This window comes from Styela clava, chromosome 5 (genome assembly GCF_964204865.1).
Source record: "Styela clava chromosome 5, kaStyClav1.hap1.2, whole genome shotgun sequence".
Taxonomy (NCBI): Eukaryota; Metazoa; Chordata; class Ascidiacea; order Stolidobranchia; family Styelidae; genus Styela; species Styela clava.
The window spans coordinates 24,240,991-24,266,847 of NC_135254.1; the positions used below are offsets into that span (position 1 = coordinate 24,240,991).

Below are 25,857 nucleotides of genomic sequence, written 5' to 3' on the forward strand. Positions count from 1 at the left end.
TTAGAAAAAAAACTATGGATTCGTATGCAACTGAGATCTTATCGACTTTGTGAATTACTGTTGCGTGAACCGCCCTGCGAAGTCTATGAATCACACACAGTAATAACTTGTTTTTGCAATGTGACATTGGCTATATTGTGCTGTAATTTAGACTTTTAAACCCCTATTAAAGTTTTGGCCACTTTCCTGAGTTTCTGGACTGTGTGTTGTCATTCCTGTTACCATGCAGGAGTCTGTCTATCATGGTAGTTTCGGTATATCCGTAATGCGGCGACTGCCGTCAAATATGTAAGGTCTTCTAATGGAATAACGATATATGCTCATTCAATATTAGCTTATACTATTACTATATAGTCTATTTTAGGTGATTATTTTCGTTTTGGACACCCGTTCCTTTTCGGACATCGTTTGCAGTTCATTCTTTCTATCTATCAAACTTCGAATGGCTGAGCATCCTCAATGCGAAATGAAGAACGTCATTAGTGAAACGGAATACATGGAATTAAATAAACGCTCACATGCTGTATGGCAGTGACTTGAATGCATTTGAAAGCAGAGTAACAAATATAAATATCTCTGAATGGAACACTCTTTCCCACCCTGTTTTAATGCCAAGATAATTTCTGGCAGAGCCTTGTTAACTCTTTTCAGTTCTTCATATATAATGCGAAACTTACTACATGACTTCTCACTTCACTGTCAACTTTTCAAAACAAACATTAGGGTCAATAATATAATTGATGAAAAATAGGACTACAGTTACTCAGATATATGTTAAAGAAAAATCAGACTCAAAACTGTGCAAAATTTCTGCATGGGTTCTACACAAAATAACTAATTGCCAGAGATCATTGAAGTAATGATAAAGGATCAATAATTGTTTCAACAACAGCCAAGGAATGGAATCAAACTTACGGCAGTACATTAATTTCACAACATCAAGAAACCAAATCCCAATCACAAAGAACACAAATTCGACACATAAATAATAAAGACCTTTCCATTAACATCAAAAAATAAAAAAGAAGCCCGGTCTGTGGCTTGAGTGCTAGTACCATGCCAATGAATATTCCATCATAGATACATACACCAACTTAACAATATATCACCACGCCATTGCGATAAATAAACAATAAGAATAAATAGAATTTTGTACTAAATATTATAAAACGAAGAAGTTGATACAATAATAAAATAGCACAAGAATGAATACAACAAATAAGAATTTCTTGATGCAGGCTGATCACAACATGCATTTTTATAATTTTTCTGATTGAGACACCCCGATCCAGCGTAGAGCTTCTTATTCTTAGCCCAGATTACACCATTTATTTTATTACTTTTTATGATTTCACCCTTTAGTGGGCTTCAAACTCGGTTCTTATCGTAGACAACCTAATGTTTAGCGCATCACACTGGGTACAGATATATGATTTAATATCAATAAGCTGATTACCACATGTGGATTGGCAATTTTAAAACTTGTGGAAGATAACAATGTGCGAGAGAATTAGTGGACCCCGTGCAAACCTGCCCTTCCTTCACTGTCCGAATCCATGCATGAGGGATGTTGAACTGGTAGATTGATTAACTACTTGTTGCATACCCGATCAGGACTGGCAACCGGACAATAGGCTGTGTTTCGTCGTATGATTGAATTATCTAACTACTTTCTCCTCCTCCCAAGATAAATATGAAAATTTACATCACAAAATGGGGTTGGATCCGATCTTTTAGTTAGTTAACAAATACCGGTATACCAGTTTTTCAGCGCAGTTAATCCTTTATTTTGACAGTATTCATTGCACCCAGATATAGCATAAGGATAGTCCATGGATTTACTCGGGAGTTTCCCAAACTTGAAAAATTAAGGTTCAACAAAAGCTTGCATAATAGCGTAGATGTTCGACTGGGTTAGCCCACTGGCCTGAAGCCTTGTTTTGTATGAAGGTGTGGAAACACATAAAAATCATTTTAACAGATTCACAATAGGTTAATATGATGACCTTAACAATATGACAGTGGAGAAAAAGCAACTGCATGACAAGGCTCATCAGTCCCAAATAAAATGGTCATACTTGAGATTAGGGACTTGTTGGATATTCATTAAAGTAGTACATTAAAAAGCTGGCTCACAGACCCATTACTCACAGCTTCCAAATTCAGTAGCAGCCCAAGCTTGAAGTGTAAATGTTAAAAGAAACAGAATATTTATTGCAGTTTGATTGAGGATTTTGAGCAACTGCATTTCATATTAATCCTGATTTTACAATACTGCCAACATATTGCTCTACATTCATCTACAAGGTTTAAACAGTGGGTCTTGAAGCACTCTATATGGTATAGATGAAGAAAAGATTTTGATATGCCAGTACTTCCACATCAATACGTTTGTACTTTTCTTGCTTGACCTCATCCAGTAGCAAATGTTAGCCTTTTCCGTTGCATCCCTTCAATTTCAGCTAGGAATGCTGTGTATCACGGATCTCTTGCTATCCCTAACTCCTGCTTCATATTTTCATAAACAACATAACTGATGCTGACTGCAGGAGCGACCTAGAGCACAAATAAACTTGATCAATTACAACAATGCAAAATACTATGATTCTACCTATCATGTGGAAGTCGTCCCCCCATGGAACACACATTATTATTATATCTATTATTATACATTATTATGACTATCGGTTACAAACTAAAATAGTGTAGTTGTCAATTCAAAAGGAAAACTATAATAATAATGATCTACTTTTGTCTAGTTATTATTATTCTATTATTATATCTTACCATTTCCGACATGTTGATAGTAACAACCCAACCATGGCTGCGGCATAAGAGTAAATTTTATGTATAATCCTCAAAACTGCACCGGCAATTTGCCTCACAAAATCACAATAAAAACAACAATAGAATAGTATACCATTACCAATGTCTAATGTATGGCTTTTTTATATCCCATACATGACAAAGAGACATACAAAATATTTTGATTGTTGCAATTTTTACCTTTAAAAAATTTGGTCCAATTCCTCTGTAAAATCCCGCAAATCCTTCATTGTTAAAAATTGACTTAGCAAGAGAGAACATTGTTGGTCTATTCACTGAATTAGATGAAGCTGAAAAAATTAAAAATTTGGAAACCTATTTCTGTCATACCAATCTAACTAATTTCCAGAACCAATAACAATGAGATTATTGAGTATTTAACAACACTAAATGTCCTACAGAAAAATAAATTTTTAAATATAAGTGGGTTTTGAGTTCAGATCAACCATGATACTCTACCCTGCAGTGTTACTGATGAATCAACACAAAAACCATATCTTTAAATTGAATATTAAACCGATCAAGATTTTTGTTTATAAATTTCAGAGTAGACTAAATTATATAAATATGGGCTTAAATTAAAGCATACCAGATTTTGAGAATCTATGTATCTCGCCTTCTGGTGACTTAATCAATGTTGAATAATGAAAATTTAATTAATTGGGTCAAAAGGCATTTTTTGAAATTACACAGAATGAAAATCAAAATGAACAACAATTTCGCAAAACAATCTATTGGTCTAAATCAGTGGTTCCCAAAGTTAATTGACCGAGGGCCAAAATTAGAAGTGAAACGGTATTCGCGGGCCGGGAGAGGGGAGTGCCCGCAACGCGCCGATGCTTATATGAGCCATTACAAGTGACTCTACAGGACAATTCCAGAAATTTTGCATGTTGTTAGATGCAATATATTTTTACATTTTTGCCACATGTTTTGTTTCATTGTCCAATCAGTTTCTTTATGGTGTTTGAACAAAATTGCACAAAAGTTACACACAAGACTTACTTGGTGGATATATGTGACTCCACAGGACAGCAAATCCACCATGCATTAACATTTCATTGTGTTGTAAATTTTCGCGCTGGTACAGCGGGAGCCCTCAATATTTTCTAGTGAAGTAACTGAAGGACCCCTCTATGCAGGGGCGTAGCCAGAAATTTTCAAAGGGGGGGGTTCTGAAATTTCTAATTGCCAGGTTATCTGGACGGAGGCCGGAAAACGAGAGTTTTCAAGTAAATTGATGTTCTAAAAAGCGCTCCAAGCCACGAAAAGGTGCAATGTATGACACAGAAGAATGTTTTTAGAAATTTAGACTGAATATGTCAGGATTCGACAGGAAAAAGTGCTACGAACGGAAATGCGAACTGAATAAATCGCATTATTCGGTCACAATCACGTCTCTTCTACGTTAGACCACAAGCGGCGTTTCGCGAGTACCGGTACGGCATCAGTAAGACAGATTGACGTTAGGAGCAGCGTAGCGCGCAGCAGTGTCTTCTGAAAATGAGTAAAAAACAGAAATCGATAGCTTCATATTTTACAAGACCAGGGGGAAGCGATGACCAGGCACCTCCTTCCGTAGTGAAAGATGCTCTTCCAACATTCACATACGAGTCGATGTCCAAAGATGATCAAATGAAGTACGACTATTTGACCAACCATTGGGTCCCAAGCAAAGATTTCGTCTTTCCAAAGCATGTCCGAACGGTCAGTGGAAAGACTTTTCATCTGTCTTTTCAGCGAGCGTGGCTGGAGAAATTCAAATGGCTGGCATACAGCCCGGACGAAGATGGCGCTTTTTGCAAATCGTGCTTGATCTTTGCTCCTGATGTAGGCGAAGGGTCAAAATTGTTGAAGCTTGTTAACGAGCCTATGCGAAACTTGAAAAGTGCACTTGAGGATTTATTGAAGCACGCCAGTAGAACTTACCATATCACAGCACAATTACATGCCGAAAATTTTTGTAAAACTCACACTACCGGAAATGTCGTCAAACAAATGAACTCTGCAAGCGGATGGGAACAGACGGGCACTCGCATCAATAATTAACGTCGTCAAATTCTGTGGACGTAAAAATATAGCTTTAAGAGGTCACATAGACCATGGAGTTTTGTCAAATCCGACAAATTTTGAAACCGAAATGAAAGAAGGAAATACCGTGCACTATTGCGATTTAGAATTTCCTTCGGCGATCAAGATTAGTTGAATTATGTTCAGAATGCTCCTCTAAATGCCTTGTACACGAGCCCAAAGATTCAAAATGAGATCATCACACTGTGCGACGAAAAGCAAGTATTTCGCCGTGCTTGCTGATGAAACGAGTGATATCGGGCGTATTGAGCAATTTTCCATCTGTGCGAGATACGTTCAGAATGAGCACGGTATCTGCACCCTCCGAGAGGATTTTCTCGGATTCGTCGAAGCCGTCGATTTGTCCGGCCAAGCTCTAGCAGAATTGCTGATGTCGACGCTTACGAGCTGGGGCTTGGAGCTGCGTAACATCGTATGCCAGGGATATGACGGCACCGCCAACATGTCAGGCTGTTTTCGGGGAGTGCAGGCCGTTGTTGAAGCAGCCTACCCAAAAGCGTGTTACACTCACTGCTGCTCGCACTCGTTGAACCTGGTGCTATCTCACGCGTGTGGAGGCGAAGGGTTGAAACGAACAGTGTGGAGTATAAGAGACGTCGTTAATTTTTTCTCTGATAGTCCCAAACGCACAGGAATTCTAAAGAATGCTATTATAGCACTCCTTCCACAAAGTCGACACACACGTTTGATAACATTTTGCGAAACCAGATGGGTGGGAAGACCTGAGTCAATTACAGTATTCTGCGAATTATATTCTGCCGTCGTTTACTCTTTGGGCCAGATAGAAGAATGCAGAGACAGAGTTGCCGCTGATAAAGCAGATGAATTTAAATACAGACTAATGAACGCAGATTTCATCTGCCATTCACGTATACTGGACAGTATACTTGGCATTACATATCGACTGTCAGTTATCCTGCAGTCAAAAGATCTCGACATCATAGGCTGCTGTCAAATGCTTAACGACGTTAAGGCAGTTTTACACCACATGTTGGATAACGCACAGGAGAAATTTTCAACGAAATCAGCGTAATGACCAGTGATCAGTGATCACCAAATTCCGCTTGTTGTGAGATCTCTGAATTCGACTAGCGTGGATTTGGAGATTCAGATGCGCGAAGATGTGTTCAAACCTTTCCTGAGCAAGACAATCTCCGAACTTGAAGATCGTTTCGGATCTACTTTTCGGAAAGCAACACAGTGTTTTGGCCTTATTCCGTATCGCATGATGATGCAGCCATGCAATATTCTACAAGATTCAGATTTCTTCAAAATATATTCAGAAGAGTTGGAGTCGTGGACGATTGTGAAGTCCGAAATAATGCTCTGGAAGAGCAAGAGGAGTCAAGTGGACACAGCCGATCTTCTGAAAAACGCTTTGGATGCGCTAAACCATGCTTCTGTCGAAGCATATCCCAACGTTCGAAAATTACTGCAAATTATTTCCACACTTCCGGTCACAACTGCATCTGCCGAAAGATCGTTTTCACAGCTACATGGTTTGAAAACATATTTGCGGAACACCACTATAGAAACCCGGCCCTGCTTCTGATGCATCGGGAAATTGAAGTTCCAACAGAAAAAGTTATTCTGGCGTTTATGCGGTGGAAAGCTCGGCGTTTAAAGGTTATATTGTAAATATACCTCATTTTTGGACCTTGTTAAATCGTGAATTATTTTTGGTTCACATTGTATCATTTCTTTCCTGCAATTCTTTTCGCACTGTACTACCATGTTATATAATGCAAATAAAGCCAAATTTAGCTTCGATGTTTATTAGTTGGTTCATAGCAGCTCGGCTACGGAGCCATTAAGATTTCTGCGCTTATTGTTCATGTTGCAAGTCACTTTTTTTTCCAAAAGGGGGGGGGGGGGGGTTCCGACATCTTTTTGAAATGAATTAACTGTACCAAACAATCAAACACTTTTTGTTACGATTCATCAGAAAAAATGTCAAATATATCAAATTTCTACATTTTAGGCCATTTTGTGTAAACCATCAAAAATTTGAGTGAAATTTTAACTTTTTTCATGAAATGAATGCAGTTAAATAAAATTCAAGTTTCTTTTAATATAAAAAATACAAAAAAATTACTTTTACAGCACTTTTTAAAAAATTGATGAAATTCAACTTTTGCTTGGAATGGCCCACACTGTTACGTATTATCAAGGTATGGGTGTAATTGAATTGTTACGAATATACGTGCTTAACCTGTGGTGTAATGAAGTAACAATTGGGGATATCTAGGTCGTAAAAAAGGTAAAAACATAAAGTGCTAAACTATTTCACTCAAGTTCGGCGGACCATATTAAATCGTATGGGAACCACTGGTCTAAATTGTGTTTAATACGAAAATATTTTTGTTGAAGCCTTTTTACGAAATATTTGACAGATGCGAGTCATACAACTCATGAATATAAATGATGCATTTTTCATTTGCTTGATTTAAGCTATTCATTCAAAAATCTGGGGCTTACATATCCAGTGTTTACTAATACTAATGCAATGAAGAAAAGCATACCTTTTGCTGCTTGCATTTTTGTTCTGATAAGAGCAAGTGGATAACTAGCTAGTTGTCCACATGTGCTTGATGTTGTACCACAAGCGAGAAGTAACAGTACCGATGGTGCATGACTGTCAGTAGAGTGGTGTTTTACCCAGTAATTTCGAATTGTCTGTACAAAAAGTTATCTAATTATGAGTTATGACTAAGAATTTACAATGAAAGTGGGAAAAGAAATTGTTATCAAACAACCACATAAGCCTTGACCTTGACAATGGTACGTACGTAAGTCATAATCACCTGAATTTATAAATGTTTCGGTACTCCTGAAGTATGTGAACCAAGATGGCCGACACCGGAATGTAGTATGTGTATGTAGTATGTGACTATAATTTTATTTCAAATTTCCCTCTTTTCAGTTCTATTACAAGTTCGGGGACTAGCCATGTGACTCCCATATTATTTGCACCAGAAATTATGGAGAACCCTAACCTGGTACACATACTACGTTGCGGTGTCCGTCATCTTGGTTCACATACTTCAGTCTTCAGGAGTACCAACATTTTCAATTTTGGTAAAATAATTTGGTACCCATGAGTTAATGTTTGGATACAATTTTTTAATTTTATAGGTCATAATAATAAATAAACTTTCCTGTTAAAGCGAGGTTGAGAATGAGATAAAATGAAATAACTTTTGAAACATAATTCACCTCATATATGCATAGGTCAATTCCAGCATATGGTAAAATCCCAAGTAAATTGGGTACATAGCCTTTGAAAAAAGCACGAGGTCCTTCATTTGCATAAATTTTCATGGCACAATCAACAATGCCTCGATATTGTCCAGTCTTTCGAAGAGCAAGACGTGTTTTGATAACCTGGAATATAGTAAGGTAGGTGTAAGATAAACTGTAGGTGTGTCAAGCATGGATGCAAATGTTCACTGATGCTTGATATAATATCAAGAGATAAGTTCATAGACATCACTCACTTCCATGGGATAAATGCAAGTTTGGGAAATGGCCCCTGCAAGTGATCCTGCAATGAAACGATGCCGCATTCCCATTTCGTGTTCAGATCCACCATTCACTATATTTTTCAACCTCTCAAAAGCAAAAAACTTGATGGCTGATTCGGGTGCAATCTGCAAAAGAATAAAGTTGGAATTTATCAAACTGTATAAATATAGTTGGGATTGTGCTGTAAACACTATATCCCAATTGCACTTATGTACACCTAGGAGATGCAGCTATTATTACCTGACTTTCGCACATATTATTGTTGTGCTATCTCTTCGATGTCTATTTGTGATGAGGTTATATTTGTGTACATGCATTTACATGTATATTGTCTAATTACCATATAGCCATCCTAAATTGCTGTTGTACTAGTGAGGGGCATATCACACAACAGTGTATTGGCCACAAAGCCATGTGCAGATATCTGTATTCATTATGTTTTATTTTATACAGTTACTGCCACATTTTGATACATAAAAACTTGCCGGTATTTGGTAGGTATTTAAATATATTTCTACCTTTAATAACTGGTAGAAAACTGCAAAATTGCCTGAAGTATTAGTACTAAATATAAGTAAAAACAGGCATGGACATATTGTCTTATTAGGCTATTTAAAGAACGAAATTGAAAATAGAAATATCGCACTTTTATAACATTGATGCCATTTCCTCGCCACAATCCCCTAGCACCTCCTTCGTTCAACAATGCATTGAAACCAGATTTGATGCCCAGATCGTTCGTCTTCGATGCATGGACCTATTGGCAGAAAATCAATTAGATACCTCTGAAAATCAAGCATAACAGGGTAAAAGATCAAGTTTGACAATAACTAAATAATAAGTAGCCTACCAGTACCACAATAACATACAATTTTACGCTTTCAAGGGGTAGTAAAGAGTCATCAAAACATTGATTTAAAGTACTACGAGTACGGCCATAATTTCATACTAATGCATATATCAAAAAAAGTATCACTATTTTCAGATTTCATTAGCTTTTGTTCGGATATTCTTCTTTCAATATATCAACCACTGCCACCAACTACGTTACGTAAATTAAATAGTACTAATAATGAATAGTATACCTGCATCAGAACTTTGAGTCTGTCAAGAGGGGCAGTACAAGTACGAGATACAGCTCCAGCAACTCCGCCAGATACGAGAAGTTTCCACCATCTTCCAGTTACTATTTCATCTTCAGAGAATACATCGGGCACCAGAAGATTTTCTCCAATATCCATGTACTGAAGGGTAATGAAGAATTTTTCATTATGGTATGAAAAAGAGTACCAGCTTGTCAAATGTGTGAAAATTAAATGACTTATATGAATTTGCAAATTTGCAACTGTGACAAATACTGCTCCTGACTAATATGAATATTATAATATTCTCTATATTTAATTTTAATCGATGAAGATGACTTGTGGTAAAAATTATGTTACACATATCATATTATATTTGAAAACAAGAATATTACCAGAAAAAGCATGTGTGACAAAACAGAGTGCATCTTTGGACAAGCGACAAACAGTTTGTATAATGACATATTAATATCAAATGTAATCCAGTGGCATGTATATGAAATAATATTTCCATGACCATTTCCTACTTCAAACAACTGCAAACAGATGCAATTTAGAGAGATGTTATATGGATCATATTATGTATGATATGAAGCCAAAATTGGAATGCTATCCTAACATTGAGCTTTTTCAAAGAAAACATGAGAATATTTCAGTCTTTCTTGTAAGAAGACAACAAAAGTTCAGCAATTTTTTAAAATCACGACGCATTTGTTTTCTGCAATACAAATCATGGCGCATTGAAAAAAAAAATTTAATAATAACATTAAATTACTAAGGGGAAGTATTTTTCGTGAATATAGAATAAACAATAATAGCTCCACTGAATATCTAATAGCGCTAATGGCAGCCTTCTCCCTTGACATTAATTTTAACAACATTTATCATTTTATGAAAAGATGTAAATGGGGATGAACAGGAAATAAATGTTTCCGGCAAACGATTGAATTTTTGCAATACAAATTTATTTTGTGCAGCACAAATTGGAAACCTGGACTAAACTAACAAATTTTTATCTGTTCCCAGATCAGTCAGAGGAAAACTATCCGCATTCAAAGAGATAATCCTTTCAAAGATATCTTCCATTCATCCTTTTAATAATAGTACATGAACATATTATTATTGAAGGTATATTTTAAAAGATATGCTGTACTACATCTATCAATTTTTGTTCAATGTGAGTAGGCAGAATTATTGTCAAACTGTCAATCAAATATCTCAAATTCAACCTATCAAATGAGCATTCTAACTGGAGTATCATATCAATTTTTTATGAAATAATAGTAAAATTCTCTAAAGAATACAACAGCAACCTATAATTTTTCAATGATTGGATACTTGCACATAAATTTTTTTTCTGAAAACTAGAAAGTAAATTAAATTAATCCAGAAAATTCTGTTTACTATTATTTAAGCGTTCTGACATAACTGAAGCTAAAACCATACAACAAATATTATATTGTGAATGACAAATAATCTTCATTACACATGAATTGCCCCCAAACTATCTGACCACCTTGTTAGTAACAAGTAACAATGGGGTACACAAATAGGCTCCATTTAATTTCTATTTCCAGCAATATCCTATATTATAGGCTAAACCTCTGTCAATATTAACTCAGACAATAATTGAAAATTCCTGTCCAGCCATAAAATTATCAGTCAAGCATGGGACAAACAAAATTCTCTCATAAATCATTCATATTTTCTCATTAGTAGTTACATAGCATTATAACAGTCATGCTTTAAATTGAAGAATACCAACACAATAAATCGAGAAGAAAACTGATTCAACAGAAAAACCTGGAAACAATGTGTAATGAATGACGTATAAAATTCCACAGTAATATTATAATAATAAACAGTAGCTCTAGATAAAAAAAGAATATTTGTTTGCCATTTAAATTCAAATGATGTATAGTACTGGTAGAAAAAAAAAAGTATTTCTTGTAGGTGCTATTATATCATAATTATTATTATTTCTTCATTCCAGCCATATGTTGGTTTGTTAGATGAGATGGCCGAGTTAAGTTTGCCGCTTCCCATTATTGTCATAATTAAATTCTCTTTGATATTATGAAGTTGAATACTATAAATTTTATTTCTCGCAAAAACAGATTTCTCAAGAGTGTTGTAATATTTGATCAATATTTTTCAAATTTTCCACAAACATAATTAACACTTTCACTTCCAAAACAGAGCATAAATAAAGGTCATAAGCAAAAAATTCCAGCCGTCAAAGAATTTCATCAAAAAGAACTACAATAGTTGGCCATACACCCAACTACAAAAATGGGGAAAACGGCTGAAACCGCTGCATTTTTACATCATCATCCACAACTTACCTTATCATGTTGCTTAAAATCCTTTTGAGGTGGAGGTGGAGGATTTGAACGAAATAGTTTAGATACAAAATCCCACATTTTTAGCTTCGCTTATCAAAACCAAAGGCTTTTCAAATAAGAATTGACAATAAGCTCATGTACAATGCTGTCATAGACAAGCAATCACATATACTTGTGAATTAAATCAATTCTGAACAAATTGGCCAAGTCACAATTATGACATCACAAACAGCACTGAAAGGTAACTTTCAGATCAGATGCTGTGATATGTCATTATGATGTCATAAATGCTACTAATTAGGAATAGGAATAAAGATGATATTTTAGATGCCAAAATATTGACTTCATGTTTCTTAATAATTTGCTTAACCCTTGGCCTTAGCCCTTCATTTTTGAGGGTAAATTTAATAACAATAAATTTATTATTTACCGTTGCATGTCTCCAGTAAAATACGATATCTTTGATATCAGTAGAAGGGTGTAGTAAATGATGTTCAACCCATTCATCAAGATCTATTGATGATGTTCCATCTTTATCCATTCTAAAACATAACAACATGGTACATGGAGTAAAATATCCTTCTAATTTATTCAAACAAAAATATTTAATGACACATTTTACTAGTTATTACCTTTACAAAAGCTGCTATAAAATAATAAAAAATGTTTATGGTCAAATATATTACAGTACATTATATTGAAATGATTCAAATAGCATTAATGAACATATTGATGATACGTACAGTAGAAGTTAGCAAACAATCTAGTACTGATGTAGCTATGCAAGTAACACCAACAAAAATCTGTCCAAATTGTTTAAAATAAAATCTAGGTAATCTTCAAATCATATAATTGAACTCTGGTTAGGGGATTTATTAGATAGTGGATTTATTAGAACAGGTGAGTTGAATACACATAACCTACTGTGGTGCCGATTTAGTTTAGAGGAATTTGTGCAATCACTTGTGTTTCGCAAATACTTTGAATGTTTCGAAAAAATAGATATCATTTGACAATCGAAAATTTTTTAAAAAGAATGCCACATGGAATGAGCTGTGGGAAGATGTACAAATCTTTGATCAAAATCTCATTGACGATTGGTCGATTGGAACTACTTCAAAATTGATAATCCCGCTGAAGCATCTATTAACAATTAAAACGAATATTCGAATTTTGATTTAATTCTAAAGTCATTACGCAATCTCGTTCAAACAATATATTATATCAAATCTTATATTTTTAATAAATGAATGTCGAGATTCATTTGGTAATACAATGTCTTTGAATGCTCTCATTTAGATTACAAATTAATTAAGAAACCGTGAGGAATGATTGATCATTCATGAAAGATAATATATAGCACAAGAGTCTTGAATTGATCTGCATTCAATTAAGATCGCAGTTCAAGTTGAAAAAAATAATATTTCATTAACTTGCTCCATATCCATTTACAAATCCAGCTCAAATATAGAAGAATATCCATTAGGAATGTTGAATAGATATTACCTTTTCATGACTGCATTTGCCTCCTCATCTGATATTGTTAATCCTACAGATTTCAGTGCTTGAATCATTTCATATGGTGATATTCTGCCTAAATGAAAATAAATATAACACAGATTGTAGTTTGGGCAAAAGTAAAATTTTATAATACGAGTATCTGAACTTCTAGGAATAGGGTAGTGCATGTTTGAAAAATACCAATTGTGAATAATTGGAACAAACCATTTTTCATGGATTTTCGATAGTTCTGTATATTTAAAACTAGCCCAACACAATGGCTGAATAAAAATACACACTTATGAAAAAACACGAAAATGCTTTTACATACAAATGAATATTCAGAAATATGAAGTTTGAAGAATAGCCAAAAAATAGAATGCACTATCAGAACAAAACTCTTTGTATGGGCTGGATTTACAGCTATGACACAGCATTATAAAATGTTATGATTGATACGTGTATCTCAGTTTTCTGACTTGAATACATATCAACACCTGTCTGTGTAGAGTAATTCATAAACCAAAGGAAATGGTTCCTGATGGTCAGTTATACAGGAAGTGCTTATAAATACCATTTTGAAAGAAATATGATAAATGGGAAAGGGTTTGTTATTAAAATTATGGAATTATTTATTATACTATTACCATCTTTATCTCGATCAATCTTCTTGAACATTAGCTTCAATTTCATCTCATGTTCATGGAGGTATTTTACAAATTCTGTAACATCAAGTTCACCATCTTTGTTCGAATCACTGGCAGTGACGAATTTCTAGGTAAAAAAGGTTGTCTAGGTTGCTTTGATGTGTTTAATGAAATTGTGAACCACATCATAACATGAAATCATTTCAGTCACTTAATTAAAGCATGTCCTCTTGCCCTAAACCTTGTTGAACTTACACAAAATCGTGGGAAATACGGAAAGTATTGCAGGAAATTAAAAAAAAAAACTATTACAGTTATCAAAACCTTAGAATTTCAGAAAGATTGCTTCATAGTATGGAAATATGTCATAAAATTCAATAGCAATTTGAATGAAAAATATTTTCAATATGCTGAAAATAAAGTATTGATTATTCATCGTAATTAAGCATCAATACCTCGGCCTGACCTGGAACTTGTAACAAACCCATTTCACTGTAAGCTTGTTTTAATTCTGTAACATCTACTTTTCCATCATTATCAACATCCAAAATGTCAAATATCTGCCGATAGTAAGCCTCCTTTTTTGGAGTAATTTTCTGTGCAGATCCATCCAAACCCATTGCAACATGGACAGCTGATAAACTGAGTTCATTCAGATTTAGATTCGACAAAAGGTGATCTAGTCTTTGGCTAGAAACACTTCCCCTGCGCAAAGAATTATTCAATTTGATGAAAGTTACCAGATAATATCTAAACAAATAACAATATAATTCTGAATTCAGAATATGAAAATGTGAAGATATTTAAAATTTAAGGAGAATGCATCACATCTCATTAATTAAAACTAGAACAATGTTTTCCAGTTATTTCTCATTATAAAAATTTCCATGGTGCAATCTAGTACTCACGGTATACACAATACAACGACAAACATATAACTATATTCAACCTGCGTGTATTTCTGATGCTAATTTTTCTGTCGAATTGATGAAGATGTCTCAACTTGCGAATAGCTTGCTGTTTTTGAGTAAGAGGATACTCCAGTAGATTGTCAATAATACTCAATCGAGAATCGTCAGAGTCTTGAAATGGTTCTCGAGCTGGTTTAGAAGCAGCAAATCTTGAATAACGACCATACAAAGCCAGAAAACGACCATAAGCAGAACTTGTAGACGCAGTCGGGCAATAGATTATGGGATAAACAAATGTTGATATTTTATCTGTTTGATTGTCTGATCCACTGTTTCTTTCTAAGAGTGAATTAGAGATAGAAGTCCAATTTGGTAACTCGTGGGCTTGAATTGCAGATTTTGGTAAAAAGGATATTGGCAAATCACTCCGATGTCCAATCCAACATGTATTATGCTTTAGGTTAAAAATTTCACTGGATCGATCCCACATAACCAGTGAATGCCAAAGTTGAATTGATTATCCGGCACTGTGCTCCCCTACACACAGTGCTTCAACGCTGTTGTTGACGTTTCTCTAGTTGTTGCAAAGGTATTTGTGAATAAGACTATCCAAAAATTGCAAAGATAATTCAAAAAGAGGAGCAAGCTCCAAGATTCGAATCTATAGTTTTATTTCCAGGAATAGTTTTTCTTGGGTAACTGTTTATATTTTTAGGGTTTATATCAATAACTTCTGCAAAAAAGAAAAAGCTGAATGTTCAAAGTTGAAAAATCATAACATGTATTAAATTCCAAATAATTGTAGAAAAAATGAAATAGTAATACAACATATAAGTATTTATATAAAACTAAGTATGATATCTGGTAATAATTGATAATCTATTGTTCATCACAGCGGGTATACAGGTATAGGCTACATAATTTAAGCAGACAAACAATTATTCAATTTTCCTGCTAATACAGTAATAAGCCGACTTGGCAAAGAAGTAAAGGCCAATTTTTAGCACTTATTAAAAAGAGGCTTTTTCAATATTAACTCCCAATAGGCTGAGGCAAAAAGTTTGTATTGGTACTTTTTTCTCATTTCGTTAATTAAGCATCCATACTCGCTTTATTCTTATCGATTTCAATTCCTCGCATCATCGAACTCTTTTTCGATTTGTTTTCAATACATGCCCCAAAGCGCTTTCACTTTCATGAGTTACTACTTGTGATAGTACCGATAATTGCCTTTGCCCCATATCCCGTAGTCACAATTTTTATTTTGAAGTAGCGATATCGGCCATAAATAGGGAGTGTTCAGTGCACGAGCCACACAATGATTGCCGCTAGGTTTTTAAAAAGAACGAAGGCAAATTACAACATGACAGTACAAAATCAAATAACAGTCGTGTCAAATACATTATAGAATACAAATTATAGAACACAAATTATGCTCAAGTTGTCTTCTGGGAAAAAAAATCGATCATAAATAAACTTTATCATATCCTATTCAATATCAGTATTTCTAAATTTTTACATGGATGACCTTGCACAATTGATATTATCAAGGATTTAGACTAGATTTACCAATACCATAAGTCTGATACCAACTCAACAACTACTGCACTAACAAAATACAGAAATAAATGCTTATGCTTTTCAATGTTTATAAGGATCAGATAGGATTTACATATTTATCCCGGGGGAGAGGAAAGCCGATAACACGGCTTATCCATATGGCGAACCACGGCCTCTCGTCCGGTTACCATTCCAAGTCGGGTATGGGATTAGTTATATTGTTTGTTTTCGGAAGCATGGACTTGGTGGTGGAGGAAGCCGTAAAAACAAAATAGTCTGATAGTGCATTTTCAGGGTCTCATGTAGTTTCGTACCTAACGTACTTCTGGTGGGCGTAGCATAACAATTTTTTTACGTGTCAATCCTAACCCCCACCCGACCACACCATTCAAAACTTACGTCACTACGACGTCACAATGACATAATAGAGCCCTTCAAATTATGCGAACTGTCATCCAAGACGCGCAGACGAGAACCCGAAATCGAACAGCCATTTCTCTCGGTTTCTCGTCGCAACGAACCCGATAAGAGGAGGAGTATTTGGCAAGCTCTATGACGTGATTGTGATGTCGTAGTGACGAAATTTTTGGATGGCGTAGTCAGGTGAGGGTCAGGATTGGCGTGTCAAAATTTTTTTATGCTACGCTTACTAGAAGTACGTTAGGTACAAAACTACACGAGACCCCATTTTCATTGTCAATCCAATTTTCCAGCTCAGAATTTATAAAATATTAGGAGGTAAACAATGTCAAATATATCAGAACAATCAATTCAGCAATTAGTGCCTCCGAACTAAATTTGTGAGCAATGTAAATATTATACCGGTACTGTGCAGCAATTTTTGGATTGTCCCTATTTTCAGATTTTGATGTTTTGGGTCTTGTGTAGTTCCGTACCACAACCACAATAACTTTTAGCGGGCTTGTCATAGCCTAACTATTTTTGCATATTTTATTTCTAACCCCCATCTGACTACCTCACTGCAAAGATTACCGTACATCACAATCGCTTCATATAACATACCGGTACGTTACCCTATTATCGCCACTTTTTATTACAATCCATCCGAAGTCTATCTACTTCTAGTTATAATTTCTCTATATTGTCTCTGAACATTAGCTACCGATCGGAGGAAAAAATGCCGGGTCTGGTATAGTTTAGTACCACATGTACTTCTAGTTGACCTGGCTCAACAATTTTTGCATATGTCAATCCTAACCCCCACCCGACTACGTCACCGAAAAATTACGTCATTTCGACGTCACAGTGGCGTAATAAGGCCCACCGAATTATGCGGATGGTCGTCCAAAACACGCAGACGATCACCCGAAATCGAGCAAGCAATTTCTCTCGTTTTCTCGTCACAACGATCAGAGAGAGATCGCCGGCTTTAGCAAGTTCGTTATCAGCGGCGCAGATGTCATTTCGGGCGATCGTAATTATACTCTGGCAATCCCTATGACGTATGGTGACGTCGTAGTGACGTAATTTTTGGATGGCATAATCAGGTGGGGGTTAGGAATACGGTAGCATATGCAAAATTCGTTGTGCTACGCCCACCGGAAGTACTTGTGGTACTAAACTATACTAGACCCAAAATGCCAACAGCAGTGAGTCGCGAAATGGATTTGCTATAGCGACACCTCACGAATATAGTGGAAATGTGGGTATGGCGATAATAGGAACTACGATTATCCTATTATCGCCACTCATGTCAAACTTTTTTTTCAATAGCTTTTCTCTTTAAATACATAATCATTTGCTATGAAATTTTCATTGATTGAAGAGTGTTGCTGCTGCTAGAAGGTTATTACTTTTATTTATTTCAAACATTTATGTAGGCCCTACGAGATTTGTTTTTCACTTCGAAATTTTATATGATGACGTCATCAAAATTAAAAAATGCGCATCGCAGCATGGTGGTTCTGCGATCACATTTAGGCGATCTGGCGGCCAGCGAAAGTTTTTTTTATTAAATGAGATTACCGTTACTGTGAAAGATTTGATAACACTTCTTTTTAGTGTTTGTCCTCACATTATTGAGCATTGCTGTTTTGTTTTTTCACGATTTTTCCAGTTACCCCTTTTGGCGAGCCAAATTTTTTTTTTATCCTATTATCGCCACCCTGCGGATACAATAATTAACAACAGCACGATATTTACAAACACTTCCCATTTCAAACTTGATTCAACGTCGATCTAACACTGACTGACAAAAACTAAAATAAATAAACACTGTCGCGATATTTTGGGCTGCTAATTAGTAATTACCGCCCTCCCAAAAAGTTGGCCGAGCGTGATATCAGCTGATTTTTACATTTTACAAAAATGTATGTTTTTATTGAAATGTCTTTACGCCACCGGTTGACAGAATATGTTTAATATTTATCACTTATGACGTCGCAATCCGAAAACAACTCATATTCAGCGCTATCTGAAAGTGCGACTGCAGCAGGGCGATTCTGAAGGCGTGTGGTGAGAATTGGCGAGTGGCGATAATAGAGTAACGTACGTTAGCGTTAGCTTGTCAAAGTACAGGTACGATCTCCTGAAATGGCATCTGCGCCGAGTCACAGTTCTTACCACTTCGTGGCAGCTCCCAGCCTCCTACCACGAGCCAAAGTGACTATAACACAAGTGAGGACTTGCATTGGAAACGTTATAAGCGCTTGTGACCTCTGTGAAGCTAGCAGCAAAACACGAAATTGTGACTGACAGAATCGCAGAAAATACCCACGCGTAAAATTAAATGTTCCCAATGATTTTTAAAAGAAAGTGTATATTTTGATTAGTTTTACAATAGCAAATAAAGCAAAACAATCATTAACTACACTACTCGTATTGTTAATATATAGTAAACAAGCTAAAGCGACTGGTACAGTGCATAAAATTTTTTTATACCATTTTGAGAGTTGTTTAAAAATGACTGAATTTTCGTCGTTTAAGACGGTCGTTTCATGAAAACCTCCAATAAAGGCAGCATTGCAATTTGCAACACCATTGGTGAAAAGTAGAAACCGCAAAGATTCGATTTCATTATGTCAGAACTGTCTCAGCACGTTTTGACTAGGCGATATATAATACTAAACATAGCGTATAATTTTTAATTTTATGCACAATGTATATACAACAAATTTAAAACTGATTTTGTATTTCAACTAAATTTACTGGATAGTTCATCAAAGAAGATATTTTTCTCTTTGTCACACAACAATAATGCACTTCATTAAACTTAGAATAAGTTGAGGAAAGTCTAAAATACCAAAAAAAAATTTACGCTCTCTTGTGGATTCTTTAACAAATTTCACAAAATTATCGTTTTTGAAAGAGCGATTTCTCAAAAACCGCCAATAAAGGCAGCACTACGACACATTCGGAGAAAAGCATATACCTTATAGATTTGATTTCATTATGTCAGAACAGTAGCAGCACGTTTTGACTTGGCCAAATATAATACCAAACATAGCGCGTATTCAAAATTTTATAAACAATGCAGACGTAACATATTTAAAAATGGTTTGGTTTTTCAACAAAATTTAGTAGATAATTTATCAAACATCTTTTTCTCTCAGACATACATATATACTGTACGTCCATTCAACTTGGAATAAGTTGCGGAAAGTATGAAATAACAAAAAATTATTTTACGCCTTCTTTTTGATTATTTTTCAAATTTTTAAAAAATTATCGTTTTTGAAATAGCGATTTCTCAAAAACCGCCAATAAAGGCAGCACTACGACACATTTGGAGAAAGCAGATACCCTATAACTTCAATTTTAATATGTCAGAACAGTAGCAGCACGTTTTAACTTGGCCATATATGATACCAAACATAGCATATAATTTTCAATTTTATCAGCTATGTAGATGTAACATATTTGAAAACGGTTTGGTATTTCAACTAAATTTACTGGATAATTCATCAAATACTTTTCTCTCTTGGTCATACATCAAAACTGTACGTTCATTAAACTTGGAATAAGTGGCAAATCTTAAAATACCAAAACAATGATTTTACGTCCTCTTGTGGATTTTTTTCGGAATTTCAAAAAAATATCGTTTTTGACAGGGCGATTTCTCAAAAACCGCCAATAAAGGCAGCACTACGACACATTCGGAGAAAAGCAGATACCTTATAGATTTGATTTCATTATGTCAGAACAGTAGCAGTACGTTTTGACTTGGCCATATATAATACTAAACATAGCGTATAATTTTCAATTTTATGAACAATGTATATAACAAATTTAAAACTGATTTTGTATTTCAACTAAATTTACTGGATAGTTCATCGAAGAAGATATTTTTTTCCTTGTCACACAACAATAATGCACTTCATTAAACTTAGAATAAGTTGAAGAAAGTCTAAAATATCAAAAAAAAAATTTAGGCCCTCTTGTGGATTCTTTAACAAATTTCACAAAATTATCGTTTTTAAAAGAGCGATTTCTCTAAAACCGTCAATAAAGGCAGCACTACGACACATTCGGAGAAAAGCCGACACCTTATAGATTTGATTTCATTATGTAAAAACAGTAGCAGCACGTTTTGACTTGGCCAAATATAATACCAAACATAGCGTGTATTTAAAATTTTATAAACAATGCAGACGTAATATATTTAAAAATGGTTTGGTTTTTCAACAAAATTTACTAGGTAATTTATCAAACATCTTTTTCTCTTAGACATACGTATATACTGTACGTCCATTAAACTTGGAATGAGTTGCGGAAAGTATGAAATAACAAAAAATCATTTTACGCCCTCTTGTTGATTATTTTCAAATTTTTAAAAAATTATCGTTTTTGAAATAGCGATTTCTCAAAAACCGCCAATAAAGGCAGCACTACGACACATTCAGAGAAAAGCAGATACCCTATAACTTCGATTTTAATATGTCAGAACAGTAGCAGCACGTTTTAACTTGGCCATATATGATACCAAACATAGCATATAATTTTCAATTTTATCAATTATGTAGCTGTAACATATTTAAAAACGGTTTGGTATTATAACTAAATTTACTGGATAATTCATCAAAGCCTTTTCTCTCTTGGTCATACATCAAAACTGTACGTTCATTAACTGCTTTTCTCCGAATGTGTCGTAGTGCTGCCTTTATTGGCGGTTTTTGAGAAATCGCCCTTTCAAAAACGAAAATTTTATGAAATTTGTTAAAGAATCCACAAGAGAGCGTAAATTTTTTTGCATTATTGTTGTGTGACAAAGAGAAAAATATCTTCTTTGATGAACTATCCAGTAAATTTAGTTGAAATACAAAATCAGTTTTAAATTTGTTGTATATACATTGTGCATAAAATTGAAAATTATACGCTATGTTTAGTATTATATATGCCATGGCCAAGTCAAAACGTACTGCTACTGTTCTGACATAATGAAATCAAATCTATAAGGTATCTGCTTTTCTCCGAATGTGTCGTAGTGCTGCTTTTATAGGCGGTTTTTGAGAAATCGCCCTTTCAAAAACGATATTTTTTTGAAATTCTGAAAAAAATCCACAAGAGGATGTAAAATCATTTTTTTGTTATTTTGAGATTTGCCACTTATTCCAAGTTTAAATAATAAAAAACATTTTACGCACCCTCGTGAATTTGTTTTAAAATTTCGAAAATTATCGTTTATGAAGTGGCGATTTCTCGAAAACCACCAATGAAGGCAACAAACATCACGACACATTCGGAAAAAAGCACATACCTTATTAAATTCGATTTTATCGTGTCAGAACAGTAGCAGCACGTTTTGACTTGGTCCTATATAACACCAAACATAGCTTATATTCTTCAATCTTATAAACAACGTAAAAGTAACAATTTGAAAGTGGTTTGAGTTTTAACCAAATTTGCTGGATAATTAATCAAATATCTTTTTTTTTCTCTGTCGCACATTATTACTGTACGTCTAAACTTGGAATGGGTGGCGGAAATAATAAAATACCAAAACTCATTTAAGCCCTCTGGTGGATTTTTTTTACTTTTAAAAAATTATTCGTGTTTGAAATAGCGATTTCTCGAAAACCGCCAATAAAGGCAGCACTACGACACATTCGGAGACAAGCATATACCTTGTAGATTCGATTTCACTATACCAGAACAGTAGCAGCACGCTTTGACTTGGCCATATATAATGCCAAACATAGCGTCTATTCCCAATTATTTAAATAGCGTAGATGTTCAAATATTCTAAAAAGGTTCGGTATTTCAAATAAATTCACCTATTCCATTTTCTTATTTTTTAATAAGAAATTTTTAATTATACTTAAAATAAGTTGCAAATTGTATAAAACATTAAAAAAATGTCATACGCACTATAATTTTTTTTCATTTCCCAAACAATTTAGAGTGACGATTTCTTGAAAACCGCAAATAAAGGCAGCATTACGACACTTTCGGATAATCGAAGATACATTAAAGATTCGATTCCACTAAACCAGAACAGTAGCAGCACGATTTGATTTGGTCATATATAACATCAAACAGAGAGTATATTCTTCAATTTTTGAATAATGCTAACGTTAAAAATTCATAAAGCTGTCGTATTTTAAACGAATTTACTGAATACTTGTTCAAATATAATTTTTTCTCAGTCACACATCAATACTGGACAAGGCAAAAAATATATTTGATCAATTATCCAGCAAATTAAGTTGAAATACAAACTTTTTAAATTCGTTACGTCCATTTTGATGTAAAATTTTAAAAACACGCTATGTTTGGTAATATATATGGCCAAGTCAAAACGTGCTGTTACTGTTCTGGTATCGTAAAGTCGAATATGTGAGTTATATGATTTTCTCCATATGTGTCGTGGTTCTGCCTTTATTGGCAGTTTTCGAAAAATAGCCACTCCAAAAACGATAATTTTCAAAATTTTGAAAATAATCCACAAGGGGGCGTAAAATGATATTTCGATATTTTATACTTTCCGCAACTTATTCCAACTTTAATGAACGTACAGTATTGATGTGTTAGCAAGACAAAGAAAGTTTGATAAATTATCTAGTAATTTTAGTTTAAATATAAAACTCTTTTTAAATATGGTATGTCTGCATTGTTTTTGAAATTTTGAATACACGCTATTATATATGGTCAAATCAAAACGAGCTGCTACTGTTGTGGTTCAGTCAAATCGAATCTTCAATGTATCTGCTATTCGCCTAAAGTGTCGTAATGCTGCCTTTATTGGCGGTTTTCAAGAAATCGTCACTATAAAAACGGCATGTTTGGGAAATTAAAATAATATTTATAGGGCGTAAGACATTTTTTCATTGTTTTATACAATTTGCAACTTATGCCAAGTTTGTGTGTGTTTGAAAAAGTAATAAAACGTAATATTACGTTATTAGGTGAATTTATTTGAAATACCAAATCTTTTTAAAATATGTGAAAATCTACACTATTTATATAATTGAGAATATGCGCTATATTTGGTATTATATATGGCCAAGTCAAAACGTGCTGCTACGGTTCTAACATAATAAAATCGAATATAAAAGATATCTGCGTTTCTCCGAATGTGTCATAGTGCTGCCTTTATTGGCGGTTTTCGAGAAATCTCTCTTTTAAAAACGATAATTTTTGGAAATTTCGAAAATAGTCCACTAGAGGTCCTAAAATGTTTTTTCAGTATTTTATACTTTCCGAATATTTCTTAGTTTAATAGACGTACAGTATTAATTTGTGACAAAAAGAAAATATATTTTATCAATTATCAAGCAAATTTAGTTGAAATGCAAACTCTTTTGAAATTTGTTACGTCCATGTTGATGTAAAATTTTGAAAACACGCTATTTTTGTTATTATATATGGCCAAGTTAAAACGTGCTGCTACTGTTCTGGTTTGGTGAAATCGAATCTTTAATGTCTCGTATCTGCTATTCTCCGAAAGTGTCGTATTGCTGCCTTTATTGGCAGTTTTCGAGAAACCGTCACTCCAAAAACGGCATGTTTTGGAAATTAAAAAAATTATATATAGGTTGTAAGACATTTTTCATTGTTTTATACAATTTGTAACTTATTCCAAGTTTAATTAACACACAGTATCGGTGTTTAAAAAAGTAAGAAAACGGAATGTTACGATATTAGGTGAGTTTATTTGAAATACCAAACCTTTTTAAAATATGTGAACATCTACGCTATTCAAATAATTGAGATGTACGCTATGTTTGGTATTATAAATGGCCAAGTCAAAACGTGCTGCTACTGTTATGGTATAGTGAAGTCGAATCTAAAAAGTATTTGCTTTTTCCGAATGTGTCGTAGTGCTGCCTTTATTGGCGGTTTTCGAGAAATCGTCCTTTCAAAACCGATTATTTTTCGAAATTCAGAAAAGAACCCACTAGAGAGCGCAATTTTTTTTTTATCAATATTTTAAACTTTCCTAATTAATTCTTAGTTTAATAGACGTACAGTATTCATTTGTGACAAAGAGAAAAATAGATTTGATCAATCATCCAGCAGCTTTAGTTGAAATACAAATCCATCTTAAATTTGTTACATCTACATTGTTTATAAAACTGAGAATACACGCTATTTTGGTATTATATATGGCCAAGTCAAAACATGCTGCTACTGTTTTGGTATAGTGAAATCAAATCTATAGGGTATCTACTTTTCTCCGAATGTGTCGTAGTGCTGCCTTTATTGGCGGTTTCCGAGAAATTGCCCTTCCAAAATCGATAATTTTTCGAAATTTTAAAAAGAATCCACGAGTGGGCGCAAAATGTTTTTTTGGTAATTTATACTTTCCTTCCGCAACTCATTCTAAGTTTAATAGACGTACAGTATTAATTTGTGACAAAAAGAAAATATATTTTATCAATTATCCAGCAAATTTAGTTGAAATGCAAACTCTTTTGAAATTTGTTACATCCATGTTGATGTAAAATGTTGAAAACACGCTATTTTTGTTATTATATATGGCCAAGTTAAAACGTGCTGCTACTGTTCTGGTTTGGTGAAATCGAATCTTTAATGTATCTGCTATTCTCCGAAAGGGTCATATTGCTGCCTTTATTGGCAGTTTTCAAGAAATCGTCACTCCAAACATGGCATGTTTGGGAAATTAAAAAAATTATATATAAGTTGTAAGACATTTTTCATTGTTTTATACCAGGGGGGTTCAAGGTTGTCGGCTCCGCGGGCCACAAATTTATTTTTTCATCGTTCGCGGGCCACAATAGTGCCAAGAATAGGTAAACAGTGCAATACAAAACAAACACTTTTATTGTGCAAACTCATAGTTATCAGACATAGCCATCACAAGCTAATAGAATCCGCATTCGATTTTTAGTTTTCTATGATGCCTATATTGTTAGCATATATTCCCGACTGAAAAGATAGAAAGCCAGAT

The 25,857-nt window shown here is 34.3% G+C and overlaps 1 protein-coding gene across 1 annotated transcript; it reads right to left on the bottom strand.

The window, feature by feature from the left end:
- Positions 1-719: 719 nt before the first annotated feature.
- On the bottom strand, positions 720-15,670 carry LOC120344254 (mitochondrial adenyl nucleotide antiporter SLC25A24-B-like). The gene is made up of 12 exons (XM_039413374.2): positions 14,966-15,670; positions 14,472-14,721; positions 14,017-14,143; positions 13,376-13,463; positions 12,300-12,411; positions 9,528-9,686; positions 9,089-9,199; positions 8,415-8,567; positions 8,134-8,301; positions 7,440-7,593; positions 3,007-3,116; positions 720-2,556 (listed from the first exon to the last, which is right to left on the bottom strand). The coding sequence occupies exons 1-12, from the start codon at positions 15,415-15,417 to the stop codon at positions 2,479-2,481; spliced, it is 1,962 nt and encodes a 653-aa protein (XP_039269308.2). The 5' UTR covers positions 15,418-15,670; the 3' UTR covers positions 720-2,478.
- Between the last annotated feature and the right edge of the window lie 10,187 nt (positions 15,671-25,857).

Coding starts and splice junctions, on each gene's coding strand:
- LOC120344254 (XM_039413374.2), bottom strand. CDS start 15,417: ATGTGGGATCGATCCAGTGAAATTTTTAACCTAAAGCATAATACATGT. Junction 9,200..9,527: donor GACTCAAAGTTCTGATGCAG/GTATACTATTCA, acceptor TTCTGCCAATAG/GTCCATGCATCGAAGACGAA. Junction 7,594..8,133: donor TTGACCTATGCATATATGAG/GTGAATTATGTT, acceptor CTTTTTGTACAG/ACAATTCGAAATTACTGGGT.